Consider the following 15,816-nt stretch of genomic DNA (forward strand, 5'->3'; position numbering starts at 1 on the left):
GCGCAGTCGAGATCGCGTCTCGAGCGCGCAGGCGTACTCACCTCGCGTGAAGAACGACCACGCGGTTGGAGGCCGCGTTCAGCCAGGAGTCCAGCTCCTTGCAAAGGGCGCACAGCCTCTCGAGACTGGGCGCCAGTCCCTGCGGCCAGCCCACCTCCCGGATGTTGCTCTCGTGCGGCCGTCCCGCCGACGACAGGTTGAACATCTGCAATGAGTCATGCTCTCAGTGGGCGCAGCGAGGCCGCGTCGTGCCCCCAAACTCGTGCCCGTGGCTTTTGAAGACGACGCCGCGCGAGCAAGCCGATTTCTTATCGCCACTTCCTGCAGCAGCCGTTCCTCTCGTTCGGCGGCCCACACCTGTCGCATTGTCTGACACGGCATTGCCACGGCTGTTCGACAAAGGCCGCTCGCGGCCGGACAAAGCGCGTGACTAATCTCGGGCGGCGCGGGTCGAGTCGTCGCATCGAGCCGCGATTCAAGGCCGCGAGGCCGCACGCGACGAGCGTGGCTGTACTGACCATGTAATTATCGGCGTGCTTGCCGCGCAGCAGAGACGTCGCGTGCTCGAGGACCCCGCGTGCGTCTTCCCTGTACCAGAGGGCTATTATCCTCTCGGTAACGTAACACAGCTCCATCACCTCGCTCACGCGGCCACCGCGGCCACCTCCCGCGCCGCCGTTCACACTGCTGCCGCTGCATTTCGAGGGCGTGTGCGACGGTGCGTCCGCGCCGACTCCTGGCGTTCGCTGCGACCTCGACGTCGGCGTGTGCACCTGCAACCATTCAACAATCACGATCACTGCGGATCCCGGCGCTCCAAATACCCAGCAAAGGGAGACGCTTGCCTTCTTCGCGTATACGGGCTCGTATAAAATTCTGATAAAGTACGTTTTGCGGGCCATGATGACACGGAGGCCCACTCCGACATTCCAAACGCTGTATAACGATTCGAGAGGTGTGTTCCGAGAAAAGCTCGTTCGCGAAAAAGGCGCTGCACCGTCGGTTTGTCTACGAACGCGAAAAGAGCGGCAGTTGCGGTGCGCGACGGTGCGCCTCGCCGTCGCTCGACTTGCCCATCGCGGAGCGAACCGCCTCACGCGAAAACTTGCACTGCACTCAATCTGCGCTTTGTTTTTTCCAGCTCGCTGTTCCTTGGCGTTTCCGTGAGCGCGTTACTTTGCGGGTGGGGCGCGTCGAACAGTTTAGATGCCGCAGATCGTTACGTAAAGGTCGCCGCGGATTTTTTTTTTTATTTCAATTTGTTTTTCTTCTTTTCGCAGAGAACAGAGCCGCGACTGTTGCGTGACTGGATCTTATCTTGGCGCGTTTCGAGCCTCTATGGAAATCGCATAATGCAGACGCATAAAGCTACGTGCGTGCACTCGCGTGGCTTTTCGAAACGTAAGCGCCGGCGATACGTTTGAAAGAGAGCATGACCAGATACACCTACTGGTAGTGATTAACTCACTTGTTGATCGCCGCCAATTAGATTTGCCACTCGAGGTTGCTGCCGTACTCGTCGTAATTCAGAAGATAAAAATGAATCCCTGCGCTCCGAAAAGATGTCGCGTCAAAGCAGCAATTAATTTGCTCTGCACCTGGTAAACGCGAATATCAAGCGCCCACGGAAATCTACGCTTATATATATATAAGCCGTGAGAGAATAATTGTGATTGTTTCGCTGACAATTATCACGTGCATCTACTATTAACGAGAAATGTCAGTCAAGGCAGCAGCTTGAAATAAAAAGGAAGCCTAACAACAAACGCGGCATTGGAGCAAGAGTAGTCCTCTTCTTTTTCATATCGCAAAGATAATCGTTTATGGCCCGTTTAATTCTTACAGTAGCAGCTCTCAAGTAATTTGACGGGATTTATTAAAAGTAGATACTGCAAATGGATTACGAGCTCCAATTTGGCCTTATACTTTTGCAAGCAACGATTTTCCACCGTGCACTGAGTAAATACGATTGTTATTACTTACTTACGCGAGGACGAGGACAGTTACAAGTTGATAATTTCAAGCCGAATAGAGAGACGTTGCAGTACTGCGCGGATCAGTCAGCTGATAATCGAAATTAAGTTTGTCTGCGTTAAAGCAGTAGTGTGTCGCACGCTCGCCACTGCCAAGTCCGAAAGGGCGGTCACAGAGCAGGCGCGCCGATTGGGGGGTCTCCGAATTTATACAGCACCCGGCAGCAGGATGCGGCCGCTCGCGAATTTAACGACTGCCTTGACCGAAGGATCATCCGCGACTCCTCTATCGGCCCCATACCCGTATGCTCGGCGCGATTGCATTTCTCTAGGCCGTAACTCTGGCAGGACGCTACGCCAAGTGCGCCCCGATGGAAATTTTACAAGTGCGCTTGATTTACGGCTAGGCGAGAGTAGTAAATGTCGACGAATATTTTTAGCCAGCGAGGGCGTTAGCTTCTCGCCGCGCCTGGGAATCGTTAAATTTTCAATTTGCTGCCGCCGCTTATTCGCATAATCGCCGCGTCGAATATGCGCGCAGAGTCGACGGAGGAGAACGTCGCGATTTCTCATTCTACCTGCGGACCACTTCGAGCGAGCAACACAAGGACTCGAATAGAAATTTCGCTTTGGTAGGCCCCGGCTCCGTATCCAGTTACTCGCCACTAGCTCTTGCAGCTTGGAAAAATTGAGAAGATCTTGGAAGAAACGCTAATACTGACACCTGCCGACAGGCTGTAACTCGAGCTAAGCTGTAGCCACTCGGCCAAGTTCGTCAAGACGATTAAAACGACCGAAGGTAATTGCCATCGCAACTGTAGACATAAGTCTGGCACGGGCGGCGCGTCTAGCGAGCAATCGAGCGCGATTGGGTGCTCTTCGAGGGCGCTAAGGTCGCTGCAGTTTCGCAGGCGCCACTAATGCCAATTAACGCCGACCGCCGGCAATTGTCAATGGTTAATTTCTAATTGGCAGCGGAACGACTTGCTCTTTTGTGTTGCTTCTGCGTACGAGGCAAACGCGACGACGCCGCTGAGAAAAGGATGACCAGCAGCGTTAACTGATTATTATTAATTTCGTCTTTTCTTTTTCGGTCGGCGTCGTGCGTAGAAGTGGTCGTTTGAGGTCCGCCGAGAGCGAGAGAATTCTCGGGGTCGTTAAGCGGCTGCGCAATGCCGTGCCGGGCATTTCAATTGTTAATGGCGCGAGCTTTTACTCCGCGCCCAGCCGCGAGGAGCAATGGCTAGCGGCTGCGTCTTTGCGCTGGCATTTCTGGGTTATGAGATTTTCGGGAAATGCAATTTCGAGCTATTGTCAAGTGGCTAATCTTTCGTTTCCAAGATTACACTCGTTCCCCAATATTGCGTGCGTAAGTCGACCTAAAGTACTCGTTTCGCGCGAATCATTTCCGCTGATCATTCCGAAAATTTCCATACGACTACTTCTAGTTTTCAGAGGTAATACCGGACTGTGAATTTTGCTCACCTGCTGCTTGCTTCTCGCCAGGCTATTGGCATTCTTTGGCTGCGTATCGTGGCTACCATTGAGCTGCAACAAAAATGGTCTTTTATTAGAAATATGTCTAAACAAAACAGAGAGCTATTATCAATTGTTCTCATATAAAATGAAAAAAAAACGAACGATGATAACATTGTCAAGAATAACGGCTTAGCGAAGAGCGATATTCACTGGTACGTCACGCCTGGAAAAAACTTTTATTATAGAATTCGAGCTCCTGACGCACCTCGCGCTCAAGGTGTAGCGCCGTGTGCCAAACAGTGAAGGCGATTCTGTGCAATAGCGTCTCGGTATCCTCGTACATGGGTATCGCATTTTCAACGCCGCCAACGTTGCCGTTTTTCATGTCGTCGCTTGCAATATTTTTTCGACGGCGCAAGTTTCTCTTCGCCCATTGTGGACCGTAACTTTGGGCGTTCGTCATTTGACGTCGCAAAATAACTTATTATTGACTCGCGTATGTATATCTTGAAAAAATCGAGCTCCACGGAAAAAAAATATCGGCAATGTCGAAGCGAAGAGCGTTATTCTCGCGAGGATCGCGATTTCCTATCTGAAACATTCGAATTTCTCGGCTAAAGCAGCAAATTCGCTGTCCTCCGCGGTGCGCACGAGCAGGCACTCGAAAGATAATAGAAAGGGAGAAAGCAAAGAGCGAGAAAGCGAGGAAAAACACAGGAGCAAAAGGCAAGAAGCTCGCGCGTCTTCGAAGCATCGGGTGTACAGAGGAGCATCGGGGGAAGGAGGGAGGGCGGTCGGTTTTGCACTCGAGTGCCCACTCGAGATCTTCCGTAGACTTAGCCATCGTCGGCACTCGGCTCCGTATGGACAGCTGCGCATCAGGCTGCGAAGCGAAAGAGGGCCAAGATCTGCGTAACTGGGAGCGAACGGAGTTTGCAGCTACGACCCTATTGAAAAACAGCGCGCGAGGCCGAGTAATCGCTACGGGCGCGCGGCGACGGCGATCGAGCCGACACTTGGCGCCCGTCAAAGGCTACGCGCCGTGTTCCAACACAATCTCGACGCTTGTACAGCATCGATCTCGCGCGCGCTTACGCGGATAAATCAGCGATCGCGGGACTCTGCACGCCGAGCGCACCGCTACTTTCGATCTCGCCAATTCTGACGCTCGCGTGTATCGAATTGCGGGGGGCAGAGAGAGGGGGGGGGGGCGCTAGTTCTCGCAGTCCGCGCCAAATGTCCCGAGCCTCTCGCGCGGAAAGCGTCTGTGCTTATTGAGCGCCACTTGTTTCCTTGCCCTTCGCATTTCTTTGTGCTTTTCGCGAAAGTTAAATTCGACGGAACGCGAATTATTTCTTCTTCTGTTATTCCAGTATCGTTGTGAACGTTATCGTAAGCTTCCTTGTGAGAGACCGCCTGACTACACTCGACTCGTACTACTTATCACGTGAAAGCAAGTGTACAGAGCCAGAGTATATACTTTACGCTTGGTATTTTTGCGCGAACGCTTTAAATTTTCGAGATCCGCGGAAAAAGCCGGCATTGAAAACGAAAAAAAAACAACGAAAAATCCGAAGGTATACACGAACGCGATCCAACACGAGCGCACTCTGTAGCCTCTCGAGCGGCTTGGCTTTCGACGTGATCACTCGGGCGAAACCCGGCCACTGATGCACACCGACGACAACGACGAGCTATAGGTAAACACCACAGATGGAGAGCCCGAGCGTAAGGGCTAGAGAGTGAGCCGAGTGTTGACCGGGTCAATTGGGCCAAAGGACTGCGGGAGCCGCCCCGACGCCGACGCCGCGCTGCGGATGCGACGGCGCATCGGTCTCTCTTCCCATCTCCCTCGCGTATACTCGATCCTGCGCCGCCGGGCCTCTGGCGGCTGTGCGGGCCGACGCGACGGCGCCCGCCGCGACGCAGCTCCGGCCTCTCGCTCTTTGACGTCGAGCCAGAGGCTGGCGGGATGGCGCGGATAGCGCAGTTTTCGCTACTCTAACCTATTAATATCCAACCCTGGGATAGGTCGACTGGATTGCATTGAAATTTATGCAATGCACAGCTCAACCGTGCTTATCAAATTTCAATTCCATTTACTCGGCCCACTTAGTTGAGTAATAACTTGGAATCACGCGCACTCGCTGATACTCGTTGTTATTATCGACAACTATACATTTTCAACGTAATTAACCGTTGCTTACCTCGACTGCAACAGAAACGACCGGTCAAAGCAATTTTGAGACTGTCTCCGGCCTCGCAGTCGGACCAAATGAAATCTCATTTAATATCCAGTTAAGGATGCTCACAAAGTGCCGTTCGATTATCGAAACGGCTTTATCAGTGGCGCAGAAAGCCGTAAAAGTGCTGAATGCGCTTTTAAAATTCGGCTCGCGCGCCTCCGCCCATATTTTTACGGCCGTCTTTTCGAAGAAAAAAAACCCTCGGTAAAAATCTGCATGGGAATTTTATATATTCGGTCGACTCGTAAAGTCATCGTCCGCACAGAGTGACAATTGTTGCGTCGAGTCGACGTAACGCAGCAAGGCCGCGATAAAAAGCAAATTGGAAAGAATAGAAGACGAAACGAACCGAAAGAAAGAGGATGCGAAGAGGAAACGACGGCGCTCGTGCAATTACAATGGCTAGCGCGAAAACGACAGGCTCTATTCTTCTGCACGGGTCGCGGCCTTGACTCAGCCCCAGTCAGTCCACTCGGCGATGCCCGCGCGCTTAGGCACGGCAAATACAACGGCGGGCGCCGCGACGTTAGCTGTCGCTGCCTGCCTAAACGTGCGGCAAAGCCGCGGCTTCGGTGTTTCACACGTGTTTTACGTAAGCTTATGATTATAGTGTAGCGTTAATCGCGTTCATAATATGATTTTATTGGAGATTAGCCTCGTCTATGCGCGCGTGCGAGCGTACGAAAGCATATACTTAACAGCACGACGGCGTGCTTTCGAAATACCTTACGGCTAATTGCGATCCGAGGCGATGGCAATAGCGGGTCTGCAAGTAGTCCCAGTGTACTTTGTAATCAAAACGAAGGGCTGCAACGCTTCAACAAGTAGCTGACGTGTCTGAAATGTCAGACGCGTTTCCCCAATAGATCTGTCTCGATAAAACATGCGTGAGCCATCCATGAGCCGCTTGTCGAGTATATACATTACATTGCGTTCGGACGTGGACAGCTGACCAGTCGCAATTGACATGCTCGAGACGCTCGCGCGACGCGAGAATTCGGCCGATAGCCGCGTGCACAAGAGCGAAAGACAATCCGACAAGCTGGAAAAGAAAGTAAGTGCAATTTAGCTGGTCAGGCCACGAACGAAGCGCCTCGTCAATGCGCTCTCTACCGTCGATTGCGTCGCACGGACTCGCCGCTTTTCCAGTTGGGCAGTGATCACTGGCTCGTCGGGAGGCCACGATTTCGAGCTAGTCGCCGGCAGATCTGATCTTCACGTATCGATCGATCGACTCGTTGCCGCCTGCGTCGCCAATAATTTGCCCAATGAAGCTGCTCGATTATAGATTGCTGATGCACGCTTGCCGCGCGAGTGGCCAACGTCACTAGCAGCACGACTCGCTCGCTGCAATCACCAATTGGTTTCGCGCCGCGCGAATAGCAGTCATGCGAAAAACATCGGGTCGGAGCGTCGCCGAAAAAACTGGCACAGGCTCTACTGCTTCTCCCTCGCTGCTGCGCCTTCTTTCGCGGAATAATTAGGGGCACACATCGCGTGCCAGTTGTCAGCTTTCACTCTCAGCCACGTCAATTAGCTGTCGACCGCGAATTTCACGAGCAAACGCAGCAAGCTACATGGAGACAAGAGCGAAGGTCAAAGTCAGCTGACATTGCCAATTGCTGTGTCTTTTTTTCGCCAAAAATTTCAATACCCAAACGTATTTTGAAGTGCAAAAGCATCGACGCTCGTCTCGGAAAAGCAATTCGTCGTGGGCTCAGCTGATTGCAATCGATACTGAGAGTCCCCTCGCTTCCCGGAGCGTTCGCGGAGAAAGAGAGAGAGCAGCGATAGATAACCCAACGACAAACGAGGTGTGCAGTTGCGGTGCAGCCACCAGTACGCTACACACTTCGTCATGAGATTGCCACTTACCTGACAACTCTCCTTGCGAACAATACTTTTCTCTATTTCGCTCTTACGAATTTATGGTTGCTTTCAGTTTTTCGATATCCCATTCTGCGAATATTGCCATTGACAGTGGAATGAAACGTACGAAATGAAATATTTGAGTCTGTCATTTGCTAGAAAAGACCAATGCAACGTTCGTTATGTATTCTAGTGGTTTATAAGAACGCGCATACATGTTTTTTTTCACGTAAGCATTTACTTTGGCTTTTTAGCGCGATAAAAATTGACGCAATCGCGATCGCACCGGGAATTGTTCTTGTAAGAAAAATTGAGGCGGAGTACGCAGATCTAGATTGAGCGGTGTACGATGCATAGTGGTTAAACAAAAGCCAGAGTGCATCGCAATGTTGTAATAAGCCTGAGATGTGTACGTCGGATCGGCGTTGCTGTCGGCACTCGATTGATATCTCCTTATGGACGTAATAAGGATAGGAAGAGTGTTAATAAAGCAGGGGAACGAGCGCGCAGCGTGACAAAGTGTCAGCTATTGGAGTGTCTCTGCTCTGGGGATAGAGGTGTACCTCGCTTCCTGCTGTCGCAAACTCCAATGTTCGACCACGTCCCTATTACCTTTCAAACGTCACGTTACGTTAACTCGTTAAATCTCTGTCCCGTCGCCCCGCCGGCTGCCGCCGCCGCCGCCGCCGCCGCTGCGACCGCTATTGTTTCGCCAAGACTCGCTTTACTGCTAGCTGCGCCGAGTGATCGACCCGATACTTTTGCCACGCGGAGAAAGTATTGCGAAATTGCGCGCTTGCGCAATCCCCGCGAGCGACGAATCCTCGCTTTCAAATCTTGCCAATTCTGCGCCCTGATCGGGCTCTTGCGATATGATGACTTGCTGTACTCGTAGACCACGACGACGATAACGAGCCAACAGAGGAGCAGCCTCCTTTGAAAATAACTGCGCGTTCGCTGGCTCGTTGCGAGAAGCTCGTGGCATGACACGCCTAAAATTAGGCCTCCGCTGCGGCTCGCGGTCGCGAAAACAAGAGCCCAAGCTCGCGTGCTTTCTCCACCTCGCGCGCGCGCGGCCGACTTGTATCGTCGGCTACGCACTTTGGCGTAGCCGACGATACAAGTCGGCCGCGCGCGCGTCGTGTGGCTGTTTCGGGTAGCTCGCCCCTTTACGTGCGTAGCGCCGGCGGCGGCGGTCTATACGCATTTTCTCGCGTATCGAGCAACCGTTTTCTAATCGCTCTCGTCAAGGGGAAAAGCCGCGCGCACGTAGGCGCCACGCGCGGCCAGGCGATCGAGCCGCTCGTTGCCTTCCGCTCGCCCTCCCTCGCGTCTGCCACGCGGAGAAACAAGTTCGACCGAGTCGAACACTTTTCACAACTTCCAATGAGTTTCCCGCGCGTGAGCTTTCGCCATTTTCAGCGGATCATCCTCGCTAGCGTCTTTCTCGTCGGAATCTCAAAGCTGCCGTAGCGCGGCCTCACCTTCATAAGTCTCGCTCAAATTTACATTTCCAACAGGATGTTTATCGAGAAATTCATATTAGCGATAAAAGGCCATATTCGAAAAGTCCTGTCGCTGCTTGTCGGCAATAAAACATCGAGCTTTACGACAAACCATAAAAAATGCGCGCGCATAGCGCAGAAGAAAAAGCGAGTCTGAAAAAGCGAGGTGCGACTCAATTTGAGAAGAGGTCGAAATTAATGTTGCGATCGACTCGGCGACACACGTTAATGCGTGTCCGAAAAAAAAGAGGGGGAGACGCCGCCGCCGCCGCCGCCGCCGCCGCCGTGCATGGCGCGTGAAAAGAAACGAACCGGTCGGCCGTCATCCATCTTCAGCTGCGCGCGCGCTATAGCGGAGCTCTTATCTGCGCCGCCCGAGCATTACACAGCCGTTAACACGTTTTCGCGAATCCGCTGCCGCGCCAGCTTCTGTCTTTGTCCACCGCGCGTTGACGCGCACACGCGAACGCAGCCACCTTGTTCGTCCGCACGCTCGCCACGGCTCTTTCCCTTCGTTTGTGCGCCTCGGTTTGTTGTTCCCTCGAGCGCGCGCTCCGTCGAAGGATAACGAGGCCGTTCGCGCTAATCGGCGCTAAGGCGCCGCTAATCGAGCCGAGGGTTTGGCGCGCGAGCTTGCGGTCGGCGAGAGCGACGAGAACTCGACGCCCAGACGAGCCGTTAACGGCGCGCGCTCGCGCGGCGATTGAATGATCGGCGCGCGGTGCGCACACTCGGGATCGATGAGGTCGTCCCGCGAAGGTGAAATATGGCGAATTGCTGTCGAGGGAGAAGCGAGATAGACGATAAAAATGCAAACGAGAATAGCCGGTGACGCAAGCGCGCAAGTTCGACGCCTAGCGTCGGACGGAAATAACGCGCTTGTTTGGATTCGCATACGCGCGCGCTGGCGGGAGTTTTCACCGCTGCCCCTTTGTGCGCCGCGCTGCGTGCCGGATTAGACTCGCGCTGCGCAAATTGGAATAGAGACGCGAGCAGCGGAGAGCGCCAACCACCGCGACGACCACTCCTATCGAGGCTCGCCTGCGAAGAACGAAGGGGGCGAAATCAGCGCCGCCGGGCTCGCTTTCCAGTCATCGAGAGTCGCGCTCCCGTTCTCAAGGGCCTCGCGCAGTGGCTCCGCGGCAGAGACAACGAACGCCAGCGCAGCCTGTCGTCCTGCGCGGCAATGCGGCCCATCGAATAGCGCAATTAACGCTCGAGCTGCGGCTCTCTGGCCATTACCTCCGGTCGCACTTTGTTGTGCCCGCGCTCTAATGTCGCCTTCAACTTGTTAGTACTCTTCTTATTGTTATCGTGCCTTCTGCGCGTCGATAGTGATCGCGGCCCCACGCACCTTTCCATTGGCTTTGCCAGTTCGACGTGTTTTGCGAAAGTCTGACTCTCGAAATTTCCAACGAGCGCTCGGCATCTGTTTCATTATCATCGCGTCGCCTGCGAAATATCACAAGTCTGCACAACGCCGACGCGAGTATGTTTTTGGATATCGTTAAATCGCGAAAATTGGGAGAGCAACCACTAAACTGAGCAGGCGACGATGAATGGCTTTTGATATTGCGCTCATGGGCGGAACTCCTTAAAAGTTAATCGAGATATTGGACAAAGTGTATTTTCCTGGAGTAAACTCACCAGACGTCTCGGATAATAATCGCGGGCGATCGAGCTGTGATGCGGCATCGTGCGATTGGCCTCTCGGCGTGCATATAAGAGCTATAAGCTGGCACTCGGCACGGCTCTCATACGCAGAGGTTGTCGTCGCACTCGCGGGTGACGCGCGCGTCGGGAGCGCAAGCGAGGAGGTAAGATCGAACTGACATGATCGCGCAGGTGAGCAGCAGTCGGAGGTCGGCGGGCTGTCGGCGCTTGGCGGGCGGCCGACAGACGACTCGCTCGCGCTTTCGGAAGGCACGAGGATGTAACTAAGCGCGCGCTCGCGCGCGCTAGCTCCCGCGGCACGAGAGAATATCCAGGGGTCCGCGCATGCGCCCCGTCCTATCCGCGCTCCGCTCTCTCGCTCTGCCTGCAGCTCTTTCTCCTCCTTCGCTACATATACAGCCTAGTTCCGCTCCTTTTTCCTCTCTCCGCCGGCTCCTCAAACGCACAGCAGACGGATAGAAGGGACACGCGTCTTCGTCACTCGGCTAAGACAGTGCCAACGGCCGCTACCGAGCCGACCATTCAGGGATCCGTATGGTGTGGTCGACGCTATAACCTACTCTCGTCCTTGCAGCTTTTTATCTGCAAAAGGCTCGAACGCTACTGCAGCTGATAGATAAGTCCGTCGCCGCTCGGTCGCCGGCCCAGACAATAACCTAATTCGGTTACTCGGCTTTCCGCTATTGTTCCAGCTGTGCCTCCATCTCGTATTATTCTCCTGCTGATTACCAACACACTCGTATTTCGCTTCCTTCCCGGGTCATCGTTATATTTTACAAGCTGATCGAGAGGGAGAGACGAGTCTATTTTGCAAATCTCAACTGCGCGAGGGCAATAATCTGACGGTTGTGGTAATACTTGATTTGCTCGACGAATGAACGCAGCTGAGAAAACCTCGAGGTCGCAGAGACGGTCGGAAGCTCGCTCGACCGAATGAAGGCACGCTCGCGAGTTTGATATTGTTATTGTTGCAGTACTCGCGGCCAATTTTTCAGCCTCCAAACCGGTTGCGGGCAGGCGGGCAGGCAAGCCGTGCTATGCCAGGCCCGCGCGTCGCGCGATCATTTGTCCCGATACGTATATCGTCCGCAAAGTCTTGGCCTTGATCCTCGATCGGCCCTTGATTGGCCGCGATTGGCTAATTTGCAACAGCTCACGTACGCCAAACTACTTCTGCCTGCGCTCAACAATTGCGACCCACCTCGCGTTTCTTCGAGCGTGTTTCTTCGGAAACAATACAAAACAAACGAATTAATAACGGCCATAGCACTCTGCCGTCTTAATCACTTAGCCTTCGCTCTAATAAGCAATCCATTATCCAGTTTTCCTTCCATAATTATAATCCATCACTGCTTCATTTGCTCTCTCCGTAAACGCGTGTCTTATTACGCGGTAATTTCAATTTGCTTTTTTGTCCTTTATTTTTTCTAATACCGCTTCGACTTTCACCTTCTTTTAACAACTCGAGAAGTACTCGCATTCGTCCACTCTATGAACTCAAAATATACATCTCGCGGCCTGGTAAAAGCCAACAAAAGAAAGCTCGAAAACACGCTGCTAGGAAAACATATAACCCAACCCAACTCTACTGTGACTACGTCGTCGGCGTCGTTATGCACTTGCGCTCCCCCGAAAAATGCCAATGTAAACAGTGGCGGAATGATCGGTGCGGCCACAAGCATTCACGAGGCCCCGATCCTAATCGACCCGATAACGCCGATGGGGGAATTTAATTTTAGACGGAAATGCAGACGCGCGCGCTTCAGTTTTTACCCCCTTCTTCCGGCGACGCGCGTGCGGCAGCTTCTTCCCCCTCCCCCCCATTCCGAAAATAAACGTGGACGCGTGTCTGGCGCGCGCGAGCAATAAAATTCCATGTACGACGAGAAAACGCCGCAGCTTTCCTCTCGTCCCTTTTTTCCGACGGGAACACGCGTCTTTTAACGGCGCTTTTGAGCGCTGGCTTTGCCGCTTGCCGCTGCTTACCGGAATTTGTCGGCGACGCCCCGGCTGATTGCCTCATAATCGCACATGCTGCCGCCGAAATTCCTCCGGAGCTGTTTTTCATTTAAAAAAATATTTTCTTTCCTTGCTCAATCGCGCAAGCTTTGCCTCCGCAAGCCATTTGGTTGGAAGGAATGAACGGACCTGCCAATAAACGAACGGCACGCGATTCTCCACGAGTACGCGATGGCATTCTCGTTGGGACGTAAGATCGGGCACGCAGGTCTATTTCGACGTCGTGGGCGTTCTGACTCGCAACGGCACACAGGCCCTCGGTTAGCGTACGATGAGGTGCTAAGACAAGCGTTAAGCTGTTGAGACAGCGCAGTTATCGGCAACATAGTTTTTATAACCACGCTCGCTTCGCTGTAACAACGGTTACAACAGCACTAGAAGAAGAATGCGATTCCGTAATTTTCATTGACGAATTGTAAAATATGACGTGCCAGAGGTCCAGAAAACAAACGGAACAATTAAAATCTCGCGTTGATACCTCGCGCGACACTTACTATGAAATGACTAACCGAAACGAATGAACGGAGTGGACGCTGAGCTAACAATGTCCCGACAATGATTGATACTCGATGGATTTCCGTTGGAGCGGCCCCCGGGGAGAGCGTCGCGATGCAATTGAACAAACACGCCCGAGTAAATAACTTCGGGGAGCGTCCGTATGCGCTTCCATATCAATGCTGTCGTGTCCGCGGCAGAGAAGCTCGTATTTCTGTCTCGCGAACACTTCCGAATCGATAGCTGATCGCGTAAAATTTGGCGATTTCCGCGGAATCTTAGTCGTAATTTTTGAAACGCAACCGCACGTAGGTCGGCCGCAGCGGCTCTTTCCATCGAAAGATAAATCCAGCCAATTGTGCGAAAAGCAAAGTCGCCGAGTCATCGCGAAATACGAGCGAGGCACGTCCGCGGAGGCTCGCTTCCAACTCGACGTCCGTGCCCAAGTTTTAGCTGACGAACGAGGTTCGCGGCGCGCATTAGCCCGGTTTTTCGTGCGTCGTCGCCGCGGGGGCTGCGCACCAACGCCGTGCCGCCGGCGCGGCCAAGTTTAAAACGATGATGGTGCAACCCGACGGCTCGGAGGTCAATGCGACTCGAGCTACCGGAACGAGTTCAATGCATTCTTTTCTTTCCTCGCGCCAGAAACCGTTTCGCATTCGCACACGACGGCCGCGCGAGTTGGGTTATATAGGACGCCAAGTGTTGGAGGCGCGCGACGAGCGATGCTGCAAAGTCGGCGAAAGCCATGGGAGTTCGAAGGGGAAAGTGCGAACCCCCTGACCTGGATCGGAGGCCTTGAAGCGTGGCTCGAGTGGAGGTGGGCTGCTGTGTGCTCGCCAAGAGAAAGCAGCGGCGCTACTACCCCCGCGGACTGCGAGCGCTATAGGAGAGACACTTTACGACGGACGCCCCAATCCCGTTCCGTTCTACTTTCGCGGCTTTGCTTTTTTCGCCTTCCGAGGCTCGAGGAAGCAGAGCTTCGCTTGCACGCGCGTGTGGCAATTTTAAACTCTCGTTAAATTGAAATTGCCGCGCTCGCTCGCGCGGCTACGTTTTTATCGGCGGCAGCCGCATCGTTTTACTCCATGCCGGATTTGCGGAGATTGTCGCCCCCCCCCCCCCCCCCCCATTCGTATAAACTCACGTGTACATTTATACTTAACATTTCTGGTTTGTGCTCCGACTGCATGGAGCGAGGCAAGTACATGCGTTTGAATATTTAATGAGCTTCTGCGTAGTGACACGTTCTGCGGGCGATTGTCATTGTCAGATTTCGCCCCGTGAAATAATGGCATCGAGATAATTAAAGGGTAATCTGATGAACGTCGAAAGAGCGGCTGAAAACGGTTCGGTCCGAGACTTATCTATAATTGGCAACGAGGCTGCGGCGAGCGTGGTGCGGCCGTGGGTACAGTGTGCGCGGATCTACTCACCGTGAGACTCCGACTGTTATCGGGGCTGGGACTGGGGCTCGGCGTGGAGTTCGGCGTGGACGACACGGCGTCAGCTGTCAACGCCGCGCCGTTGCCGTTGGCGGCCGCTGGCTTGAGCTGCTGTTGCTGCTGCGGCGGCGGCGGCGGCGGCGACGCGGGCGTTGACGGCGTGGCGTCCGGCGCTGCGGCCACCGCCGCTGCCGTCTGCGCGCCGAGGCTGCCGCTGCTGACGTTGCCGACGGTCGGGAAGGCGCGCGCCGGGTCCGCCTGCCATTGCTTGTGGATCTGCTGCGAAGTGTCTCTGAACCTCGCGGCCTGCGAACATTGCGCGATTCTCCATGAGCACACGAGTCGTCGCTGAGTGGCGCGTGCGATTCGAATCCGACCGCGCTATTGACGACCGGTAGCTCCCCGAGAGGCGTCCGCGGGCGCTTTGCGTTCGCACCGGAGGCGAGGCATCGGAGGACGGCGTGGCTGCCGCGCATCGGCTTCTCGCTCGACGCCGGAGAAAGGCTCGCGTAGTTGCCACTGCTTCCTCATCGGCCATCGAGCTTACGCAATGATAACAATTAGCGGAGCACGAGCACTACCGTCGAGACGGTCTGTGATTGTCTAGCGGCACTCTGCGGGCGCGCACCTCGTAATTTCGCTGGCACGGTCGCTGCGGTCAGCCGCAGATGAAAAGACCCCAAGAAACGTTTCGAGAAATGGACTTTTCGTACGGTGCTCCCCACATATACGGTATCGTGCAGTGTGGAAGATCAAGCGACACTTGAGGCTTGCGTAAGCCGCAAGTGTTCGATCGTGACACGAAATTCTTACACAGGCGAGAGACGCGCGGCTCCGACTTACGGCTTGACATTAATATGAGAAAATGAAAACGCCGCGTAATTGAATTACAGCTGTCTCGCACTCTCCCACCTTATAATCAGTACATTCTTTGCGGTATTTCGAAACTGCATGCGTGATATACACGTGTAGGATACTCGCTTTGAGGCGATTATTGCGGCAGCGCGAAATACGCGAATTACGACTGAAACATAAATTATTCGCGAGAACGAATGGACTAGTCGCTATCGACTGTGCAAGTGTATGCGAAACGTTTAAAGTGCGCAGATAA

The 15,816-nt window shown here is 53.8% G+C and overlaps 1 protein-coding gene across 2 annotated transcripts in view; it reads right to left on the reverse strand.

The window, feature by feature from the left end:
* The window catches only part of LOC131666005 (tensin-1), a 109,098-nt gene that overhangs the window by 32,001 nt on the left and 61,281 nt on the right, over nt 1-15,816 (reverse strand). The window contains exons 4-8 of one of the 2 annotated variants that reach the window (XM_058938318.1): nt 14,898-15,011; nt 14,697-14,825; nt 3,438-3,521; nt 519-773; nt 42-205 (exon numbers count right to left, since the gene is read on the reverse strand). In XM_058938318.1, coding sequence (XP_058794301.1) covers nt 42-205; nt 519-773; nt 3,438-3,521; nt 14,697-14,825; nt 14,898-15,011 — 746 coding nt within the window. Of the gene's footprint in view, nt 1-41; nt 206-518; nt 774-3,437; nt 3,522-14,696; nt 15,012-15,816 lie in introns of both variants that reach the window. The other variant, XM_058938319.1, reaches the window with a different exon arrangement.

Source organism: Phymastichus coffea, unplaced genomic scaffold, assembly GCF_024137745.1.
Source record: "Phymastichus coffea isolate CEN01 unplaced genomic scaffold, Cenicafe_Pcof_1.1 PCOF00055, whole genome shotgun sequence".
Classification (NCBI taxonomy): domain Eukaryota; kingdom Metazoa; phylum Arthropoda; class Insecta; order Hymenoptera; family Eulophidae; genus Phymastichus; species Phymastichus coffea.